This window comes from Bombus affinis, chromosome 5 (genome assembly GCF_024516045.1).
Source record: "Bombus affinis isolate iyBomAffi1 chromosome 5, iyBomAffi1.2, whole genome shotgun sequence".
In the NCBI taxonomy this organism is placed as follows: Eukaryota; Metazoa; Arthropoda; class Insecta; order Hymenoptera; family Apidae; genus Bombus; species Bombus affinis.
Window position 1 is genome coordinate 13,939,741 of NC_066348.1, and position 23,401 is coordinate 13,963,141.

The following is a 23,401-nucleotide window of genomic DNA, read 5'->3' on the forward strand; positions in this document are numbered from 1 at the left end:
GCTATATCTGCTTTTGTGTAATAGAACATCGTCGTCAATGTATGTACTTTTTAGAACAGTCTTAAACAATTTTGTGAGTAGGTAATATATAGCCGAACAACTGTATATCGTCATGCTAACATTATATGAATGTATATATTACTGCATATTGTTACAATAAATGAATAGATATTAAAGCCTAAATTTTAGTTATTAAAGTCTAAATTTATGTTTTCAGAATTCCTTAATTTTTGGAGCGATGTAGATATTTAATAATTGGAGGCAACAGAAATTTCCTTAAAAAATAGATATCTATGTTATACATTAAGATTAATTGCAATCCTTATATAGACAAAATCATTTCGATTAAGTCTTACAATTATTGTTATTTACCAAACTAATAAAAAATTACAAAGACACATAGAAATGCAACGTGTGTAACTGTCAATCGATAATATTGAATGCTACATTGAAATGATAAGAATCTTTGCGAATAAATATTCAACTACGACTGTTACGTCTATATTCTATGTTATTTATGGTATATTGTTACCAAATTCATATTATCAGATATTATTCTATATAATGTATGGTTTTCATGTTTTGGTCAAAGTTTAGGAGCAAAGAGGTTAAAGTTTCTTCACTGTATGACGCGTATCTCTATAGAATGTACGGTTTGTAACGTAATACATAAGTTACCATTTTAATTCTGTGTGTTTTAAATTTTAACACCCCTTATTGAAAGCTCCTGATTTTTTCATAATTATATACAAATATTTGAAATCATGAGAGAAGAAACATTAAAAGGTTGGCATCTTATATGGTGGTTATTTACGTTATTTGGATTTCCAATTACTATCCCATGGTTGATATATCATTTCTTTGATGTAATGCAACGAAAAAGAAGAAAAAGTATGTTAAGTGGGAAGGTAGATTATATCTCATTTGAATTTGTATTTTATAAATTTTAGACGTAATCACCTGCTATATTTCAACTAACATTTTAGGTTGTGATAATAACTGGAGCTAGTTCTGGATTAGGAGAGGCATTAGCACATATTTTCTATGACTGTGGCTGTAAACTTATTTTAATTTCTAGAAGAAAGGAGGAATTGCAAAGAGTGAAAAATGACTTAATGAATATTCATGTTGTATGTATCCATTGACAAAAATTTTTCTTAAAATTCATTGTAAACCATTTGACTTTATTTTAGACAATACCAACTCATCCTCCAGTAATTGTACCATTAGATCTAACTAATATCAATTCTCTACAAACTGAAGTTTCAAAAATGATAGATATCCATGGAAAGATTGATATTTTGATTAATAATGCTGGCATTTCTTATAGAGGTGAAGTTGTTAATACAAATATGGATGTAGATATAAAAATAATGCTTACAAATTACTTTGCTCAAATTGCTTTGACAAAAGGTAATTATTTAATCCTAATTCAATGAAATTTGTTGATTCTTTATCAAAATGTTTACTGTGTCCCACAGCTGTCCTCCCATATATGATTCAGCAGAAGTCAGGTCACATAATATGTGTTAGTAGCATACAAGGAAAAATTTCAATACCATACAGGTTAGGATATTTTATATTTAAATTTGAAAGCAATTCCTAGAAAATTTTAATTACCATTATTGATATGACAGGTCTGCATATGCAGCTTCTAAATATGCATTACAAGCCTGGTGCGATTGTTGTAGAGCAGAAATGTATGACCAAAATATAAAAGTTACAACTGTTAGTCCTGGTTATGTAAGAACCTCTCTTTCACAGAATGCATTGACAGGAAATGGACAAATTTATGGAGGTTTGTAAACTAGAAACTTAATTAATCTTGGTAAAATGTAATTGTGTATAAACATCAATGCAATTACAGTAATGGATAAAAACACACAAGAGGGATATTCTCCAGAATATGTAGCAGATCGTATTTTAAAAGCAGTATTGAAAGAAGAGAAAGATGTATTTATTGCACCATTTATTCCAAAATGTGCAGTATATTTACGCACTTTATGTCCATCATTGTATTTCTGGATAATGCAAAAACGAGCTAAAAAGACAAAAGAATCATAATACTTAACATATGGTTATAATAAAGGGGCAATTATTTGCTTCATGTTATTTATAAAAACATTCAGTTTCTACCTTTATATTTATACTATCTTTTATTATTATGTTATAACTAAAATGAAATATACGTTATAACAAATTTAATTTTATGTCAAGTTGATGACAATCTTGAAAAGAGAATAATCTTATGAAATGCATTGGACAAAATTATATCCAAATTATATTTTATTATAATGCCAGTCATTGGTGGAATATGTTTACATTATATACATTATATTAATACTACAAACGTGTTAATGGAATTTAGACTGAAGCACATTAAAATATATGTCATCTAAAACTTGAAAAGTCGTGGAATATATAAAGATAAGTAATTACAGAAATTATGTTTTATAAATATAATAAAAACTGTAAAATATAGACATATACAGAAAGTAAAGATACTTGCATAAATTTCACGTAGAAAAATAAATGCTTGAAAATGCAGAGAAATAGACCTTTTAAGCTACAAATTACAGAACAATAAATTTACCTAACACACCATTCGCCAAATGTATCTTTATCCATAATAGATATTTTATTGCATATTCTCTTGTATGTTACAACTATAAGATATTATAAGTTGTATCATAACAAATATTTGGCTAATAACTGAGACATTCAAAGTATGACATATAATGTACAGCAATTGGTACGAACTTTGTTGTCATGGCAGGATTATCAACACTTATTTAAGTTTTTGTTATGTATCATCAGTGATTTTTTGTATATTTTAATTTACATAAAAAGATTCTAATTGGCGTTAACTTAATTGTAAAAAAAAATATGAACACGTACTTTTTCACATTAACATAATGAAGCATTATATGCTTGTATTGTGCATAAAATGCACGCCATATGTAATAACTATATTTTATTTTGGATTTATTGATAAATGATATTATGCAAAGATAGTTAAACTCTTAAATTCTACGTAAAATGTATCGGCCTGCTGATTTTATTTTCTTTTTTTTAAATTTTTACCTCATATTATAGATTTTTTAAAATATTAAAACAATGTAGATGAATATTAGAAAGCATACACTGATTGAAATAAACTTTACATTTTGTTTATGTTAAGGGAAAGTAGATGTACAGTACTCAAGATTTTTCTAAAGCAATTAGGTTTCCTTATATATCATGTAAATATGTAAATAACAATTTTGTGTTATATCTGCTATATAGTCATAAAATCTTAGATGTTGGTATATTTTGTTTATATTTACAAGTAATTTGCAAGAATTATTTGACACATTACTCAACTTTAAATATATCTAAAAATTTCTTATATTACGTGATGTAACATTTATTATTATCATTCACTTACAGAAATGTTCGTGACGTTTAATTTGATATCCCATGTGTTTGTATATAGCATGATAAGAGTCTTATGTAATTAACAAAAGTTTTGTGTATTATGCTGATTAAGATGTTTGCCAAATAATACTAGGGCAAATTTTTTTATATATTTTCAAGAATGGCTTTTCCAAATATTAATATCTTTTGCATAGTGGACTATATCATTGGGTGAGAAAATCTAGGCAACATTCTCTTTAATATATCATATGCGGTGTATTCTATCTACTTTATTTACACTCTAAAAATATATAGTTCATGTTCAACCTTTCTGGTGTATGTTTGCAATTTTGCATAAATCTAAGAACACTTATATTAGTAGTTATATCACATAAGTGATTGCATGAATATGATTGTGTCTTTTTTGTGTTAATATTAACTGTGATATAATCAACAAGATGGAGATCATAGAGTAACAATGTGGAGCCTTAAGAAATATCATGTTTTAGATTCAAAGTGGTTTTAGAACAGGCCTTTTTTAGTCTGTTTTATTAGATATTTTCCCTTTTATTGTAAAATCAGCATCCACCTGTGAGGTAGTGTCAAAACATAAAAGAAATATAAACATCAAACAAAAGTAGATTTGCGTGACTCAACAATCCCCATTAATTTACATGAAATTGTAATTCACAGATTTCTATGCTAGGCCTTATTACGATCTTTTACAATATATCGTATGGCCTACCTTAATGCTTTTTAAAACTCAGATTTTTTTCTTTCTTGGCAGAAGAACATTTCATTTAAATGCCTGATAAACTCTCCAAGCACTGATGCTAAGAGCTACCAATGTAATAGTCGTGTGAAGAATTCTTCTTCTTGTATCATCTTTTCTTACGAGAAATGTTGGAGACGATGGTCCTAGAACTGCTAACAATTCTACATGTGGTAATTTGCTTGTGTCAGTCTCTACTTGATATTGGCAGCAGGGATCAAACTGCCAAGAAACAGTATAAAGTCCACAGGATATTACAGATATAAAACCTAAGGGACCACAAATATAGGGCTGGTCACCCCAAATCAAACCTGTGAAATATATAATAACATACTTTTTATAAAGAATAATATTTTAATATAAATATATACATATATAATATGAAACATAAGTTTGAAAAACCTGTAGTTATGGCAGCAAGACCAGACAATGCTGCAGTCTTATGAAGACAATTTCCTACTGCTATCCATCTGGAGGTTTCATCACCTAATTTAGATGGCTCAATAACAATTAAACTGCATTCAGATTCTAATGCTCTTTCTAGTTCATATTCAAATGTCTCATGTGCATTTTCGTTATCGTATACCTCTTTGATGATGGCAACATTTGAGGGATCATCCCTGTAAGAAATCCCTACCTAACTGTCAAATAAATACTTTACATAAATTATATAAATTGCAATTACATTTAGATATAAATATAATTCCACTATTTCAAAATAATATTATATTATAATTTATACATACATAATAAAACATATAAAATGTACTCATTCTTATAAAGTAAAAAATGTATTTTTATATATCAATTGTGTAATTTAAATCAAACAGTATGATCCTTCTTATAAATTAATTCTTTTGTGTGTTATGTAAGATGTTGTTTGGAGGTGATCAACGCTTTATTTGTTTGAATACAAACACATTTATAACAGAAACAATAACATTATCCTTAATGTTATATGTCTAAATAACATTTTATTGGATTCTAACAATATTTGTCAAGTTAATATACATTTTAATGATTCAAAAATGTTACTGAGACTGACAGGAGACAAAAAAAATGTAGGGAAAAAATGAACATAGTATATAAAAATAATGAATCTTTATAATGAAATCATTTTTAATTTTGTCTTGAAATGGAAATTTACTGGTTAGTAAAACATTCACGGATTTATACCAGAGATTATGAAAGATTAAACTCCTGAATTCCAGGGAGTAGATTCGAGGTTAATTTCATTTCAAAATTAATTATTACATTATTATATTATATTATGGTATGTATATTAGTGTTAGTTAGAAATATCAAGTTTTGTATAAAAAGCCGAAAATAATTTAGCCTACGAACCTGTCACCAGCTTCATCTACCATCTTTACAATCAGACTTCCAAACACTGGAACGTTGGTCTGGATGAACCGGAAAAGAAATCTCGAACATTGAACCGGATGTAAAAATCAGCTGATTCAATTTAAGCATTCGCATGAATCAAGTCGTAGTTTGCAACTTGAGTTTGTTCAAACGTGCTTCTTTGTAAAGTCACATTTCTTCATTTACTTCAATATTTGATTACGTTTGGAAAATAAGGGAGATATCATCCGCTAGGAAGGTATTTATAATTATTAGATCATTCCTAGCAAAACCACATTTCACGAAATATACATCATTTGGATAGTATGTGGTATTTCATGAAACGTGACTTTCCTAGTATACCTAATTATAAAATAAAATTGCAGATATATCTTTTACCTTGTCACTCTATATTTATATGTGTGCATTATATTTTGTACAAATAATATATTTAAGTACAAATTGCGATAGATTATATCAGGGATACATAGGTATCTTTTTTAAAACCAAGTCTTATGAAATTCTTTATAGCTAAGATGTATAAATCTTCGCCTTAAATTTAGTATGATTTCAATTGTTACATTAATTCAATTGTTGAATCTATTATTCATACCTTAATGTGTTTGATAATATACATTGTTTAATTTCTTGCAAGCGATATCAATTGTTAGTGAATTATATTTAATTTTGATGTTTTTATAATATTTATCGTTTATTTTAAACCTTACAATTCACAAATTGCAAATTATAAGTATTAGTAAATTCTCTTGCATAACAATAACAAATTTAATAAAATGAAATTTTGTAATCAAATTTTGCAAGTTACAAATTATTTGAGTATCCTATTGGATGCAAAAAAGAGAAGTATATAATTTATAACCTGTAACTTGACAATTTACTAATATTATTAGTTGGTGAATTATTATGTAAGAGGGTCGTGATCAAGAAAATTCGAAGAAAATAGAATAAAAGAATAACGGCGAGATGATTAGTTGAAATTCTTAAGCCGTGGCGCTATGTTCCAGAGGACGAATGGGGGACTAGTTTGGCGCTGGCGTAGCCTCGTATCCAAGAGGGCGTGCTACGGTCGATCGAGCGAGAGTGAGCGCTACGGACGGCATAGAGGCCGAGTTAAACGAGCCAGATCGCAGATGGACGTCCGCGGGAGCGTTCTGTCATGGAGAGCACAACGCGACGTGTCGTAAGTGTGCTCGAGTGTCGTCGTCGTCGTGGTCGTTGCCGTAGTGGTCGGGTGTGTAGTATTTCGGGTTGTATCACGGGATTATCACTGTGACAGTCGATATAGTATAAGCGTACATAAGGATCGTGGTGCTCGTGGTGCTACTATTGGTATATCATGAACTGTGGCAAACGAATAATCACATCTTAGCCACGTCTTTACAGAATCCAAGGCGAGTTTCGAGCAGCCAAAAAAACAAGTGACCTTTCGTTCGATCGAATAATCGCGCACTATTATGTGAGATCAACAGTTCGATTAATCGAACGATCGATAGATCGGTGCTGTGACATGTTAACTGCGGTGCATGCTATTGTGTCTAATAATAGATTCGTGTGATTCGGAGTGCCGCGTATAATCCACGTGCTCGTATCGAACAGCGTATAGTATTCGAGGGAACATTTATCAACAAGTCGATTGGGTCGCGAGGGTGAATCGGATCGATCGAGTCATCTCGCTGTATATTGTATCTTTTCGACCAGATTCGTTTATCCGAATCATGTAAATATCGCAATATCGATGGTAACCGGTGCGTGACATATAAACACACTGTAAACACACAAGCACGAGACAAGCGCGCTCGTTTGTATACGTTACGAAATTCGAACGGAGTCGAGCACGTATATCATTGGCTGAAGCGTATGTAAACATCGGGCAAAGAAGCGTATCGGAGTTTCTTCCGGTTACAGAGTCAACCATCACAAGAGAACGTAATACGTTACTATTCGTACATTGGCGCTGATTCGAGCACATTTCGCTCTCCTCCAGCGCCAGCGTCGCTTCGATGTACGGTCGATCCTCGATAGTGTCACGAACCTGACTGCACGCGAGATACAAACGAAATCGACGAATAGTTCGATAAATGACGATCCTCGCGCGAAACGAGAATACGAAATCCTGTTAACTCGATCCGTTAACGTAACGGACACGCGGAGAGTGGCCGCTGGGGACTGACTCGTTGCCGGTGGTGGCGCGCGTCTGTGTAAAAGTCAAAATTATACAGAATTCGTGCAAATTTAAATAAATGAAATTGATATTCTAAACGAATAAAATCACTATTCGATAAAATTGTCTCATCGTGTGCAGAAAGAACAACTTTGGGAAATCGTGTTTTGGAGTTTCACGTTCGAGTAATCGATATCAGTCGATTTTTGTCGTGCGAAATCGGTACGCATTTGGTTTGTGCGCACTTAGTCGGTGCGTATTTCGTCGGTACGTATTTAGCCAGCGCGTTTTTAGCCGGCGTGCATTTAGTCGGTGCGTATTTGCTCGGTGCGTTTTCGGTGCTTGTGAACGGAGGTGAACCGGAGGGTGAGGAATAAAGAAAAAGGGGGCGAGAGACGAACGATGGTGCTGTCCGGTCGTCGCGGTTAATTCGCACGTGTCGCGATGTCGGGCGGCACGGCGGGCGTCCGTGGCACCGGCGCCGAGTGCAGGAAGTTCGCGCCGAACATATTCAACAAGAGCAAGTGCAGCAGCTGCTTCAAGCAGAAGGAGGAGCACAGCGCGGAGGCTCTGGAATGCAACAGGGTGAGTTTTGCTTGATGGACTCTCTGTCTCCCTTCCTTTCTCTCTCTTTCTTCTTCCCTGCGTGTGCCTTTTCTTCTCTCTCGCTCGCTATCTATCCTTCTCTGTCTGTATTCTTCGTCTCATTCTAACGTATAGTTGCGTATGTATCTCTGTCTCGTTTTTACTCACGCGTGTGTACTCGGTCCATCGCGAGCCGGCATTTTCTCTTTCTTGCTCGCCCTCGAATTCCTTGCCGTGATCGGGACCAGCCAGAAGGACGAAGGTCCTGACGTTCGAGATGTCGATGTTATGTAAGATGAGCGTGCACGGTGAACACGATTAGTCCGCGGAACGAACCAACGGTTTTCAACTCAGACACCCGTGTAGCTTCTCTTTTCAGGCTTTCGTCGCGCCGATGTAGCGGTTCGTTCGTCATGATTAGACCGTCCATGTTTTTGCGTTTCGCAGATATTTCAAGATGCAAAAATGTGCAGAAGATGTATAATATGATATATTGATGTGCAAATTAAAGTACAATGAGTAAAGTATAATATGCAGGGGTGTGTTACGTTTTGTAAGAAACCGCGCGTTATATGAATCGTATAGGTTATACCAGTTCCGGTATAAAGAATCTGTAGGTATTCTATAATTATTTGTGTGCAATTATTTACGAGGATTACCTAGATTTTTAAAAGACTTAGAATAGTATGAAGGGTCGGTAAATGTTCTATAACTATTATGACGTTGATGTATACAAAAATGTAGATTTTTAAACGATTCACAATTATTTATTTATTCATATTTTATTTATATTTCTCAAGTATCATATCGCGTACGTGTAATTTTATATTTTCCATTATCGTTATACCACTGTTTTATCAGCAAGCAGTCCGTTTATATCACGTGTATTCATTAATTCCTGTACGGTTTATCCATTGAAGTGATAAATCGCAGGAACAATGAAAAATAGGGTTATAGGGGGTTATAGAGATTATAACGTTTTATAGAGAGCCCATTTTACTCGTTATAATATCAAATGAGCGAAATAAATGTCTTCCCTTGTGTTCATAAAAATATTGACTTGCATAAACATCCAGCCATTAAACTATATAATATATATGTATATATATATACACACACGATTCGTTTATTGCAATTCCATGCGCGTCGTCTCGCAATTATAATCCGTATTTGGTATTAGAATATAGCCAGAGTGTGAGAATAGTTCGCGGAGTTCGACTTATTATCCATTATAATCGAAATCTATTTCTGGCAAATGGAAAAACGCACAGTACGTCTGATTCGCCGTAGAGTTAAAAAGAAAGGAAAAAAAAAAGGAGTGAAATATAAGTGGAATTCAAGGTTGACGCAGATAGATGGAAGAAATTGCTATTGGCGGAGGCGTTGAGGGCTTTTCAAGGTTAATCTCGATCAATCCGATCGAGTCGTTCAAAATGTATCTTTTAAATAGACCGAAGGTCCCAAGAATATCAACGTTCTCGTATCTTCCTCTAAAAAATGAAGTTTTTCGGATCCTCGAAATTATTCCTCCCCCCCCCCCCCTCCCACCAACCTCTTTTCCATCCGTTTTTCTACTAAAATTGTTCGAATCCTCGAGATTATCTTCCTCCTCGTTCTTTTTCTCTTTATTTTTCGATGTCGTGGCTGTTTCGATTGAATCGTAATAGTAATTTACAAACGAATGCGCGAAAAAGTAGCATCGCCACGGGCTCCGGGACATAAATACGTGGCACGCGGTACAAGTTAGGAGACGTTAAAAGAAGAAGAACAGGAATCTTTATAGTACGGTTTTCTTCCTTCTGCCTGTGGTTTTTATTTACAACGGGGCCCGGTACGGTCGTCGATGAGCAAAATTGCCTCGTAAAAGCGGGACCCTCGAGGGGGGTGGGGGTGGGCCGCGGAATAAAAGCGTTAAAAATCAATTCACGCTGCGGATCGTACGGTACCGTTCTCGAAACGCCAGCACAGGAACACCGTTCAAGTTTTAGGACACGTACGGGTTTCGCACGAAACGCGACAATTAACCTAAAGCATAACGAAACGATTAATCGATCAGAATTTTGTATTCGCGCGAGGCTACGATTCAACGTATGCAGGCAAGTGTGAAAGTACAATATTTGCACACTTGTAGACACCTTTTAAGAAACATGGGGAAGTTTATACAAAGTCTGAATCTGTATCGTAAAATCGTTTATCATACGCGTGAAATTAATTAAGCGTAAATACTTGCGTTAGAAATAATACGAGCGTCAAAATCGACGAGCACGGCGATAAAAAGACGCGACAGATACGAGCGAGAACTTCGTTACGTCGAATTAAAGAGATCTTTGTTACAAGAGTGTTACAAGTTACGTTCGACGTTTCAAACGAGATGACAATTCCCAGAGGATTTGATAATTTTCTGATCTTTTTTCGGATATTTATTTAAGTTTTCGTAGAAGTCGAAATACATACGAACGTGTAGTATGTTAAGAGCAGTCGTCTGTTTAAAATCTGTTCGATAAGACGACGTTTATTGTCCTTTTTTTGTTTCGTTTCTGGTTCTCTCGATTCTCCAGAGTTTCTTCCATTCTCCACGATTATCCGTTTTTCTGTTGCTCTCGAGTATCTCTCTGGCTGGTTTTTACGCAGCAATCGATTCCAGAGGAGGAAAGGGGACTTTGAATAGGTATAAACGCTTTTTGCGGTATACAGTATAGAGAAACATATCCATAGCCGATACGATGAATGACGAGCGGCGTTTCTGGTTTCCGCTAATGACGCCAGGAAAATTGCACGCCGCATGAAACGCGCTGGATAATATATTGATTTTACCTACGGATGTTTCCATTGGGAAATGTTTGCGAAACTTTGTATCGATGTCAGAGCTGCGTAATTTATTTCGTTTATGTCGCGTGACGCGCGTGCATATTAATTTTCAATATGCATACGAGCATTGAAATATAGGAAATTGAAAATATAGGAAATTTAGCTCTGAAATTTAACTGCTCGCCCCTCTATCGTATCTCGTGAGTCATTTGCATATTTTGTGTTTGCGAAAGAGACTTCTTCAAATTCGCGCGATATCATTTCCTATCATTTCACGTAGATTCTACGATTACACGAAACGTACAGGTATCTGCGAGATATTGCGGTATTTACACTAATAAACTTTGGTCGTTAACGGTTTAATTAATGGATTATCGTACAAAGAGACTCGTGTCTTGTTATATCGCATGGCCAAAAATCCGAACGAGTAGAATAAAATGTAAAGAAGAGGTGGGTGATCGTAAAATTCGTACGGAATCTTGCGACGAGATTCTTGAAAAGTTGTTCTTCTTTTTCCAAGAAAGAAAATAGAATTGGAAGAAGAGCGAGGGTGGTCGTGAAATTCTCGCAATCTATGAGCTTTTTGAGGAGAAAGGGGAAGGTCGCGAATCTATTCCCTTTTTACGCTTTTTTCGGCCAGAGGCCAAGACAATTTCGTACACGTACAATGGGACACGTTGGCCGTGCCGAGGCCGTTGCAAATTTCGGAATGTCGGCAGCCTTGCGACCTGTTCTCGGTGCATTCCAGCCGTCTTCTCGTGGCACCCCAACAGCACAGGCTCTTTCGAGAGTTGTTGGCTTGTCGGCTTTCGCCTGGATGCGGTATCTCTGTATCGGTTTATTCTCCACCTCTTCGCCTCTCTGTCTCGCCGATCTGCACAGGTTTCTTGGCTTCTTTCTTTCTTCCTCTGTCTCTCTACTTCTCGCTGTTGTCCCCCATATAAACCGCAAATAACGAATGCATACGCAATCCAACCTTTCTTTGCCCCTCGGTCGCACGGTTCTTCGTCTCGCGGCTCGTAATTTGACGAGGAGAGTCTCGAATCGAAGGAATTTGACCTTTTACAACGTTTCTCGCCGCGGCCCTCTCCCGGATCGTTTCTACGAGTTACGACTATCGCGGAAGTGCAAGCTGATTGCGTGAATACCTGTAAAACGCGTGTTCCACACCGATTCCACCTAGGTCTTAAAGGTTAGAGGATCGGGTAGTTCGAAGATCGGGCAATCGTTGGCGAATGAATTTTTATCGATCACGATCGATATATCCTCTAGTTAAATTACGGCAGTTTCTATGTTTTTTTTTTTTACGTGGTGTATAAGACATCGATAGAAGGTTGCCGTTCGTGCGAATTTAGATTTTTACGAATGCAACTAATTATTAGATACTACAGGAAGTACTTTGCGTTAGGTACGTTGTATTAGGTTGTCCGAAAGGTGTCTTTCTTTCGTAAACGTGTTTTTTACAACAGTGCGCAAGTCTGTGAAATGTCGCGGTGTTTTGTCTCAACAGAACAAATTGGATCGTACGTAATTGGACAAAATAATATAAAACAAAAAACGCTGTGCGTCTATTATTTCTTCATAAAACGAAAGAAACAGACAACTTAATATGCTCGTGTACGCTTTTACTCTCTTAAGTTTTCTGTAAATGCACAATATTCGCGATCGAATCGTCGTTGTTTCCTCCACAGCGTGGATCAAACGTTCAACGACTGGAAATAGAAAAATGTGACTCTTCGTTAACTACTTTGAACTATGTGATCCGTTCGGTTTAATTGGATCCTCGATGTTGTGTTCTCATTGTCAATTTCAATTCATTAAGTTCGACCGTGTTGTCCTTACGGTGACGTTGTAACTTTGACGATGCTCGAAGTCATCCTGTCGACAAGGAAATGTTCCGATGCTCGTCATCGATTCCCTTTCACGTTTAATTATATCATAACGATGAACACGCAACAAAAGATCCTTTCGATGATCAATCCCATAGACCTAAATAATTTCCACTGTCAATCTCGTTGGCTCTTCAAAAGCGAAGCAAGAAAATCTCATCGAATTTCCACGAATTTGCCTAAACGCTGCACCGCGTTGTTACACCACTTGGAACGTTCAGTTACGAAGGAAACGCAAAGTAGTCTCTCGCGATTTCTCCAAATATTCGCTCGATAGACAACAACGTTATACTAAAATATTGACTCTAAAACGAGGGAATATCTCTGGAAACTTCGTCTCGCGATCGTACGATCCCGAAAAGCTAAAAGAACTCGAGTTTCGACTCGAATCCATCGAATCGCCTAACGGAGATCGCGGTTTAACCGCGTTTAATTATGACTTTTCGCGCGGTTCGTGGCTCGATACGCGGTTTAATTCCTGTAATCAGCGGCTTCCCGTTCGTCCGAGGATTTTGGGTTCGCGAACGTGAGAAAGTGATGAAAAGCAGCCGGGTGCTCGGTATCGGTATCGAGAAGAGAGTCAGGCTACGAGATCGACGAAGGATTCTTCGAGTTGCGTACGAAGTCCGTTGTTGTTTCTGGACAAGAAAAAGATAGAAAGAGAGAAAGGCTGAGAGATGGATAAGGAGCCCGGGGGCCGCGTTGTTCACGACCAACCATTATCGGTCCGTGGCTCCGTATTTTCTGTCCGATTACTTCTTCGTGAGCGCCTCGGTAAGTGGCCTTCGAGAAATAATTTCCTCTGGGGTTTCGTGGCCATTCTCGAGTCCCTGAAATTTTGATCCGGTGAAACGATTTCGAGATGCCTTACGGTACCATTCCCTCGTCTCTTTTTCTCTTTCGTTCTCCGTTGTTGTTGCTGATGCACGCGTTATCCGCACGAGCCTGCAGATGAGTGCATATATTCCTGTTTTCGCTATCGATTATGTTAAGCTCGCGCGAACACGCGTCCACGATTCACCGTGAAACCTTTCCTTTCCTACGTCTTAATTTCGAAATATTTTTATACCTTAGGCAGCGGATAATCGTGCATTTCGCTTTTAAATTCTTCCGTAGAAAGAGAAAACACTCTACATAATTCGGGATTTTATCGTCGGTAGTTTGAATTTTCTTCCGTCCAGTCTGCGTAAGACGATCTTTCGCCAATGTCGTCTTCGCTTTCGAGTATTTTTATCCTAAGAGAAGCAAGGAACAGCGAATTTCTTATTTAAATTCTTCTATAGAAAAAGATATTTCGAGGGAAGTTTTGCACTTGGTATAAACTCGGTTTTCTTTCTTAGCAGAGAAAGTTGCTTGGTGCAAGTTTAATGTGAAATGTACCTGGCAAATCACGTACTTGTTATTGTATGTATACTTGAGGAGGCGCAAGCGCGAGGTAGTTGAAGCAACGAAAGCACCTTGTTGTCGGAAGTTTATCCGCGTATCGATACATTGTATTTTTATCTATTCGAAACGAAGCCAAGCAAGCTTGGGATCAAAAAGATACCTTTCTACCGTTGGCTACTTTGATACGTACGTTGTTTCGTTTGTTTCCAATGCGCATCACTGTGCTGTGGTATTCATTTAATTAACGGTGTTCGTGATTGCCGAGTAATTTCTGATTCTTCGATTCGTTGGCAATTAAGGTGCGTTATTGCGCAACTATCTGTAACAATTTTCTTCCCGGTGAAATCAGCCCGTTTTGATAACGGGACACGAGTGTATGTAGCGTATCGAATTCGATACGGACTCCTTAACATTAGGAAATTGCGAATTTTTCCTACGATTCTTTTCTTTTCGTATCTTTATCGAACAACGAGTAAACTTTCATACAACGATTCTACCAACGATTTATGGAAAAAGTAGCTTTTCGGATTCTTCTCCGATACAAATGTTCGCGTGCCAGCAGTTTTTAAAAAAGGTAAAACATTTTAAAGGTTAAATACATTTTTCTATATCTCAGCAAATTAACGTTTACCTTTATAATAGAGTTTTTTTACCTTTTACCTTCTTACCTTTATAACAGAGAACTCTAGTATAGTCTGAGAGACTATACTAAAAGTAAATTACGATAATATCGACGAATAATTCATGTGGTAGACTCTAGCGAACTCTTTAATTAAGGCGAAGTTTTATCGATAAAAATTAACAGATTTGCAGGGGAAATTGCAGAATTCCACGAGCATTTTCTCAAACGTCCCTTCGCTCACGATCTCCAATTTAAAGCCAAACGAAAGAAGATCTAATCTGCTCATTAGCAAAAGTTCAGCTTCACTTCCACTGTGCTGTATCTTCCCTCGATACAATTTATAATTCGATGATTATCTGTAGGTACTAGCGCGTATACAGCGGTGCGCGATGTCGATAACGCTCGCGATCTCTGCGTGCCAACCTGGCATAAATTTCATCGGTTTAAAAAGGGCTGTCGTTTTCGCCCAAGTCACGACAAATTATTGATGATCTTATGGACAGGCAATAGAGATCGTTATCGAGAGCTCGCTTCACAGAAAGGTCGTGTCGTGCAACACGACATCGCAAAAACCTTCAAATACCTGTTCGCGTTGTGTTCACCGGGAAGAAATGGCCACGGTTTTCAAGCGGACACGGCCCTCGCGGGGAACATAGAACGGTCCTGGTCTCTTCTTGCGTTCGCCGCTCTTCGACACACGTTCAATTCTCCATCGTTGTATATCAAAACATAAATCCTTTCATGCGCCGTGGATAAAAATAATACACAGGCTCACGAAATTACTCGAATATTCGTAGACATGCTTTTACGAATTGCGCTATGAATTATTTTACGAATCGTTTTGAAATCTCATTGGTACCGTTACGATGATCTCGATTATCACGATTACATTGGTCAATCTTGAAATCAAACTGAAAATACGTATAGAAATTACAAGATAGTTACACGTGCACCTTGTCGAAGGTACGAAATTTACTCAAGAACCTTTCACGTACAATGTTGCGCGTATAATTGAAAATTAAGCAAAGATACAAAGTATGTAGAGATGTAAGTTAATAACGAGAAACATAGGTAAATCGATACTGTACGAACCTTATTTTTCTTTAGACTTTAGACTCTCGCTGTATCATTTGGCGATAGACTGAAATATCGAAGACACCGGCCGAAGAACTCGCAGAACCATCGTAATCGAAACTCTCCGATAATCCATTTAAGCTTTAAAATACCAGATAGAAAAAGCTTGAAACACGCAAGAATCGACAGCATCACGCAAGGATCGTGTTAAGAGAAAAGTTGGCGCGAGGATGCGAAACTCGTACGATGCTCGTAGCGATATGGCGCCGCTTTTAAAGGGCATCAGTATGCAGAAGGTCGTCGTGGCAAGAATTTTGGGCTCGCCGTCGCGTCGACGTACAAGTTTTGTCTCACCCGGGTTATTCTTGTGTCGCACGCTTGTGGGACAAAATTTCTACGGACCAGTCGAGCGTAACCTGTCCATTGTTAGCCGCATATATTTACTTTGCTTACGACGCCGGCCATAAGCAAAGTACTGTTATGTCCGGTGGTGCTCGTATGACGTATCGCCCAACCGATCTTGATATTTCTTTCTCGCCTTACGAAACGACGATCTCGCGGCACTTTCGGCGATGTTATTCATCCCCGTTAAATTGCCACTTAACCAACACCACGGTTTTCGTCCACGATCGTTTCCCCATTAAACGAAATACAACGTGACACGCGAAATACCGTTGCTACCGTCTCGCAAGTTTCAAATAGCTGAACTTCAGGGGTCAAGGGACGTTCCTGGTTACGCTTGATTATAGATATTTCGCGGATGTTTGCGTAGTTTTATATTTTTTCAAAAATAAGCCACGCGTCGAACGGTTCGCCTCGAGCATGTTGTATTTTTTTCCTAAGAGTAGCGATAGATTGGAATATTAACTGCTCCGTAAGATCTAATTTTTGCAAAATATTAGATTTTTTCTGCCAGCGTTACATAAATCGGTCGCATCGTTGAAAACTTTTCAGTTCGTGAAATTTAGGTTTAGGCAAGTTTAGTTATTGTTACAAACGGTTGGATCGTGCGAAAAGATGATAAAATCGAGCGATTAAGAACGACAGCTTTATGAACGATTAATCGAGGTTTATTCGTACTACGACGTGGAGACTGTAAATGTAAGTTAGCCTTTCCACGTTATATTTTCTGGCGAGTAAACGGTGTTGGATTCTTCGGTCTCTTCAGATTTCACGCTTAGTTTATAAGTTATCATTTTTTTGATCTTTCCTAATGAATACGCTAAATGACTCACTTGTCAATTTACAAAAAGTACTTAATGCGCTGCCTATAGCAGCATCAGGCATAAGAAGAAGTCTTCGTTCGCTGTATCATAGTATATCGTTTAGTATCATTTTCTTTCCTGAATCTCGCTATCATCTTCCTATCATCTTCTTCGCGTAACTCCATCACAAAGTAGATCTCTACTACTTCTTTCTGCTCCATGAACATCAATGTTTCTTGCGTCGTCGAAATGCTTTTTCCTTCATCTTCATTACGATCGCCATCTTCGCAAACCATATGTAAACATTAAGTTTCGTAGCTCGATCTTAAGGGTTGCATTTTTATGATTCGACCGCTACCAAGCTCAACCTATAATTATAGGTAGCTATAAGGGACAACTCATTGATTCGAACGCGTGGAAAGCCGAATAAGTTAACGCGTATTGGCGCAGTTTTTCCGGGACCACGAGCCGAAGAGAGATGGAGCAGTGGATCGTTATGAATCGAGCGTGTCGCGATCGTTGATCTCGATCCGCGGCCGGTGGCTGGCGACAAAAAGATCGCCGCAGAAAATCGTAAAGACACGGGGGCATCCAGTTGTAACGGTATACCGTACGCAACAGCCAGGTCTCGGAGAAAGAGAAAGAGGAAAAGAGGAGATCGCTGGGGCAGACGTGGCGACGACGCTCAAACGAAAGCTCTCCTCTTCTCGTGGCTACCGTCGTTCCTAGTGAATGGAGAGGCACCGTCGGTGGCCTCCCTTGCGGCGCATTCATCCTGGATCGATAGCCCCGCGGCGATTAATCGAATCTGGGAAGCCGGAGAGGCCACTCTCCTCCTTTCCTTCGAATCAAACGCGGTTTTTCCTCGCGCAACCTCCGCTCGTTCTACCTCGCCATAGAAGCCGTCGCACGCACGCTCCTTGCCTTTATAAGGACTTCATTGAAAACGCGCCTGTCGCTCGCCTCCAGTCCGGCCAACCTTCGACTGCCGGGTTGTTGTCGTACCCTTCTTGGTTTGTATCGTTAGTCAATTGGAGTAGCCGAGTGGAAACGAGGATTCGCTGGACAACGATGTTTGGGACGTCGGGTGTTTTAATTGGCAGATCTGCACGGATCTTTGATGGATCGAAGGTTGCTTATGGATTTAGTTCGACGTAATCTTCGGTATTTCTTAATGGTAGAGTCGCGTCTCGAATATTTCCTTCGAAAAAAGAAATTTATCCACGCGAATCATATAATTTCTCGGTGAATTTTACTTAACGTTGTTTAATTAGTCTGCATGGGAGATTTTGTACGATTTATTAGTTGTCCTTCTTTGTCGTATAATTTAGCGTGCATCGAAGAGTCGAAGAACGCATTAACATGTAACACCATAGGCACCAATTTCATTTGCTTCCGCGAAATCCTGCGGTATCGCTCGAAGGATCGAGGAACATATCGCCGAGGGTTAATTTCTTGTAATTCCATTCTTCTTTCGCGAGATGCGCGTATTTCTTGTTCCTCTGGCGGAAAATACGGTTCGATAATTAACTTCATCTATTCGCTGGCGCGCATTTTTCCCTCTTCGTTGACGGTCTAACGAGGATAATTATCCTGTCAATGGGAATTTTTGCATACGTCTAAACGGTCTATTCTTAATGGAAAAATAAAACGTTTCAATGAACGAGCCGTTCGAAACGACCGGCGTTGTTCCCAGGAAAACCCAGATAGATCCACGTCAATGAACGATCTGTACCGGTCGGCTTTACATTTACGGAGTTCCTTCTTAACGAGAACTCCTCGTTCCTGGTAACGCGATTTCCGCGTAGTTACAAAGCGGAGCAACTTACCTGCCCGTCCCTGCGACTCGTCTTTTTTCTTTCTCCGCCCGATAAACCTTCCGTTTATAATTTCTCTTCCAATTCCTCTCGACTACTTGGCCGTGATTTCGGATTTTTATCCATTCGATCCTGCCGTTAATAATCGGTCGCGTGACTTGTAGTATTCTCGGATTACGTTCCATCGTCGGCAAAGAAAATTCCCCGTTCAAGAATCTGTCAATGGTATTTTTATCTCTTTATATCTTGAAAATATATCTTCTGTTTGTACAATTATTAGATGGAAGCTTTCGACCAACGACCTTTCGGCTATTATATTTAAAGTTATATTATGTTTAAAGAAACGAAACATCGAATACGAGGACTCGAGAAAACGATAAGAACTCGAACGATCATTTGAATTCGAGACTGAGAAAGGTTCGAGAACAAGCGTTTCGCGACATTCGAGACGTCCAATATATTCTACGCAGGAATTTCTTGATTTTACTGAATTTGCTCCTGCCATAATAGCTCCTCTATAATAATGTAGGCAATTGTTTCGGAGGATTAATTAAATCCGATGGAAAGCGTATCGAAGATCGATGCAATCTCTCCAATTTCCGTGACAAAGTCTGCTGGATCGATCCTCTCGGGCTTTTTCGCATCGCACCTGGCAAAAAGCCCTCCGAGATCCTTTACCGAGGAGGAACTAGAGTTAAAAACTCAACAAGTCGAGTCATCCATCTTTTCTATCCGCGCTCGGCTTATAAGCGAGGAGAGCGTCAGCGTCGGCTCTCGAGCAAGCCACGGGATCCAACCTTCGGGACGTCCTTTCGGAGGACCCTCGATGATGGATGGTGAAACGGCGAAGAAAATAAAGCACCGAACCCCTCGCCTCCGGTTCCGGCGACATCCTTCTCCACCTTCTACTTCTATCGCAGGGGGAATCAGCGTGATATTTCGCCTTCTTCTTGTGCGTCGTCACCACCATCGTCGCTATTTATCCTCCGCCGGCGTTCGTCCTCCCGCTGACCACCGGCAATTAGCTTCACGGTCACGACAAGGACATCCACTTCGTGATAGGCTAAACACAGGTCGGCTACTCTATGAGATATTGCTCGATGATCGAAGGGAGGAGGAGCGGGGACATTCATGCTACAGGATGGATAATTTGTGATCTTGCGATCGCGCCGCTGGCCCGACGTCTTTGTAACTTTCCTTCTCGTCCTCAGAAACTCCATTATCATCCGGGCCCTTGATTGAGTTCTACTTATTGATTAATGTTCCCGGTGAATCTGTCCGAACAACGACAATTCATTACGCCGCACGCTTCTCTGCTCTCGTCTCGTTTTTCGATCCTCTTCGTTGGCAAAACGTTAGAACGTTAGGAAAGCGTTAGGACGTGGATGGCTAAAGGTTTTGTCTCAGGCGATATATACGAGCCTCTTGGATGTTAATTGATTAATTCCACGTTTTAACGATTCCTTAATCTCGTTACGCAAGTACGCGATTGATGCTCGATTGGTTGATGTTTAACGTTTGAGAAACAAATTACTTAATTGCGTAAGTTCGTTAGTCGCGAGAACAGGACGAGAACGATAAGTCCTGACGTGTGATATATTTATAGGAAAGAAAGGTGGCGTTTGTAAGGTCGTTCATAGACTGCGAACGTTTATTCGATATGAGCGTAGCAGCTAATAACAGCATATTTTCAGCGTTCTATTTATTTTTGTATTATTATCTATTTGTATCGTATTATGTGTATTCCGTACGTTTTTGCATCTGAAAAATTTCCCATGAACATTCGCAGTCTAATCATCGCTTTACTGTACCTTTCGATTTATGCAGCTGACTAATGCGACTTCTGAACCACTCATATATACATATGCTAAGGTTGGTTTGAGTTTAGAGACACGAAGAACGAAGGGAAACGGCGGAGGATGACGGTGTTAAGAATAAACCTGCACCAGATGTGACCGCAGATGACCGGGCAACGTAAACTAAGGCAGAATTTTGAGCTTTATCGGGAAACCAAGAATTTTAGATTTTCCGTTGGTTTAGAAGGTTTACGAGTTGTTACAGTTTAAGGCTTCCGGCTGTAAGCCGTGTCTAGTGGAAATTAGTGTCTGCTTAAACGCGGATAACCAAAGATAGATCCAATAATAATAAATCCAATAACGAAGTGGGAATCACTTTACACGAAGATATAATTCTTTTAATATCGTTACCGTATCAAGTAGATTTTACAAAGAAGCAGACAAAGATCGTCCTTCGTTCGATCCTACGATCGATAGAAATCTCCTAAACAATTCCGTAAAACGTTCTGCAACGCTGTTCATTCGGGTAATTATTCGTGTAAAAAGTTACGCGTACAATATCATTCTCAGAATATTTAGCGCAGTTATCGCATAGAAATGTTGTTTATGACGTTAAGAATTGTAAAATTCTAAAATTAACAAATTTATTCACCGCCAAAGCTTTACGAGATGTAGAAGACGCAGAGAGTGAAACTTATCAGTGCTAATGTAGATTATATACATTCTCCTCGAACTTACATTAAATCCTAACTACATCCATGTATCTATCTCGTCTCGAGCTTTCAAAAATCCCCGTAGAGACATAGAAACGGAGAAATCGTGCGAGATAACCATTGTCGATAGGAGATATCTGCAATAGCCGGCGATTAACGCGTTCCTCGCCAACGGAATTTCATACATCCACGGAACCACGTATACCGCAAAAGAATAATCGTACGTTTACGCCTAGCGCGATTGGATATCTCATCAGGTAGAGATCGCCGGCTACCATCCATTGGCGCTTCCCCGTGTCGATTTATAGGTCGATGAAGTTGGATCGGTGTTGAGCATCGATTACCTGTAATCGAACAGACATAACGTACTGCCACGTATCGTTTTCCTCGATACCAATGTACGTACTTTCTACCTCGTGCTTCCCTTCCATCAGCTTCGTTTACGCTTTTCTTTCGAGTCTGCGCTTGTAAACGTCCGGTGTTTATGCTACGCCGTAAGAGCCAGTATACCTACCTCTCTGCTCGGTCCGCTTCTCTTTCATCGCGTCATGAAGTTTTACGTTTTCCGAAACCGTCTGCGTGGTTGGTTTTAATTTCCAGCACATTCTCGGCCATCGTTCTCTCGATCCGTCGTTCTTTCCCTTTTTCGGCGTACAAACAGGGTTCTGGGAAGTGTGAGAGGCTTTAGAAGAGACGGCAAGCTTTGCTTTCTTTGACGTCTCTTGCGTTTGTTAGTGAATCGGATGTTTCGGGATCGATCGGTTGCCTTGAACTTGCAACAGCTCCGACGAAATTCAGGTTTAGAAATGTCGAGGTATTTCGAGAGCGACGGTCGGCACCTCTCTTCTCGTGTATTTTGAGAATCTCTACGGACCGGACAAATCCTCGAAAAGAATTTCGTAGAATAGATCGAGCTTGATCGATGTTCTGGGATAAACACCGAGAAACGTAGGAACGTTGAGATTCAGCCGCCGAAAGCGGAAGGTTCGAAAAGTTTTAAAACCGTTCATCGTAAAGTACATTCGCGATATCGTAATAGTCATTTTCTTTTCGAGTTTCGAAAGTTTGTAATAACACGCTTGAACGTTCTTTCGCAAAGAAGCGGCGGATTTAAAAGTTTCGAAATGCTTCAGTCCGAGCGCTTTAAATCACCGAAGCAGAGATAATAAAATAGAAAATTGAAAGTACCACGTTACAAACGAGGCATTTAAAGGTTCTTCGAGATTCCGAGGGTAGAACACCTCTTAGCTTCCTGTCGCCAGGGACTACACGTTCTGGTATCGGTTGACCGGTTTAAAGGGAGTACGGACGTAACATCTGAATGAATCACGTCCGACCAAAACGAATACGGGCAATCGCGTGTATGTCCCTTCCCTCGTCGGTCCCGTGTTCACTCCGGTACACCTTCTTTTTGCCCGTTGACGCTCCTTGCACGGCCCAGTTCGCGCAGGACTACTCGGCCCCGTACGTGCGTACGTATAAATAAACGCACATACATTATTTATAAATCGCTTATGCACCGATCGCAAGGTCGAACAAGATCCAAGACCCGCGGAAAACAGAAATACAGATCTCTCTCTCGCCATACTCTGGCTCCACTTTCGAGAATCTATAGTTGAACAGTTTCGGCAACAAAGTTATCTTTGACAAATTATACCGCTGCAAATACGTTTCTTATATTTACTCTTATCATAATAAATATTATATCTTCTATGGCGGGAAAAGTTGGCTTGGAAATTTTACAATCTTGACGATTCCTGATAGTCGATAACATCTTGAATCGTCTTACGGAGAAAGCAAAAGGTTTTAAAA

General features: G+C 38.7%; 3 protein-coding genes across 7 annotated transcripts in view; 2 read left to right on the forward strand and 1 right to left on the reverse strand.

The window, feature by feature from the left end:
- Positions 1 to 423: 423 nt before the first annotated feature.
- LOC126916012 (dehydrogenase/reductase SDR family protein 7-like) lies at positions 424 to 2,124 on the forward strand. The gene is made up of 6 exons (XM_050721357.1): positions 424 to 908; positions 987 to 1,130; positions 1,194 to 1,413; positions 1,482 to 1,566; positions 1,638 to 1,798; positions 1,868 to 2,124. The coding sequence occupies exons 1-6, from the start codon at positions 765 to 767 to the stop codon at positions 2,062 to 2,064; spliced, it is 951 nt and encodes a 316-aa protein (XP_050577314.1). The 5' UTR covers positions 424 to 764; the 3' UTR covers positions 2,065 to 2,124.
- Positions 2,125 to 3,647: 1,523 nt separating this feature from the next.
- LOC126916029 (transmembrane protein 11 homolog, mitochondrial) lies at positions 3,648 to 5,604 on the reverse strand. 2 transcript variants are annotated; one of them, XR_007710393.1, is made up of 4 exons: positions 5,513 to 5,568; positions 4,571 to 4,788; positions 4,142 to 4,479; positions 3,648 to 3,985 (listed from the first exon to the last, which is right to left on the reverse strand). XR_007710393.1 is itself a non-coding variant. In XM_050721382.1 (3 exons), the coding sequence occupies exons 1-3, from the start codon at positions 5,533 to 5,535 to the stop codon at positions 4,193 to 4,195; spliced, it is 528 nt and encodes a 175-aa protein (XP_050577339.1). In that variant the 5' UTR covers positions 5,536 to 5,604; the 3' UTR covers positions 3,648 to 4,192. The 2 variants fall into 2 exon arrangements, 1 of the variants encoding a protein (XP_050577339.1); XM_050721382.1 differs by having other exon boundaries at positions 3,648 to 4,479; positions 5,513 to 5,604.
- Positions 5,605 to 6,600: 996 nt separating this feature from the next.
- LOC126915941 (protein outspread) overlaps positions 6,601 to 23,401 on the forward strand; it is a 212,640-nt gene continuing 195,839 nt past the window's right edge. Inside the window, exon 1 of one of the 4 annotated variants that reach the window (XM_050721144.1) lies at positions 6,601 to 8,279. In XM_050721144.1, the coding sequence (XP_050577101.1) occupies positions 8,139 to 8,279 (141 nt within the window). In that variant the 5' untranslated portion in view covers positions 6,601 to 8,138. The remainder of the gene's footprint in view (positions 8,280 to 23,401) is intronic. The other 3 variants (XM_050721145.1, XM_050721147.1, XM_050721148.1) reach the window with 3 other exon arrangements.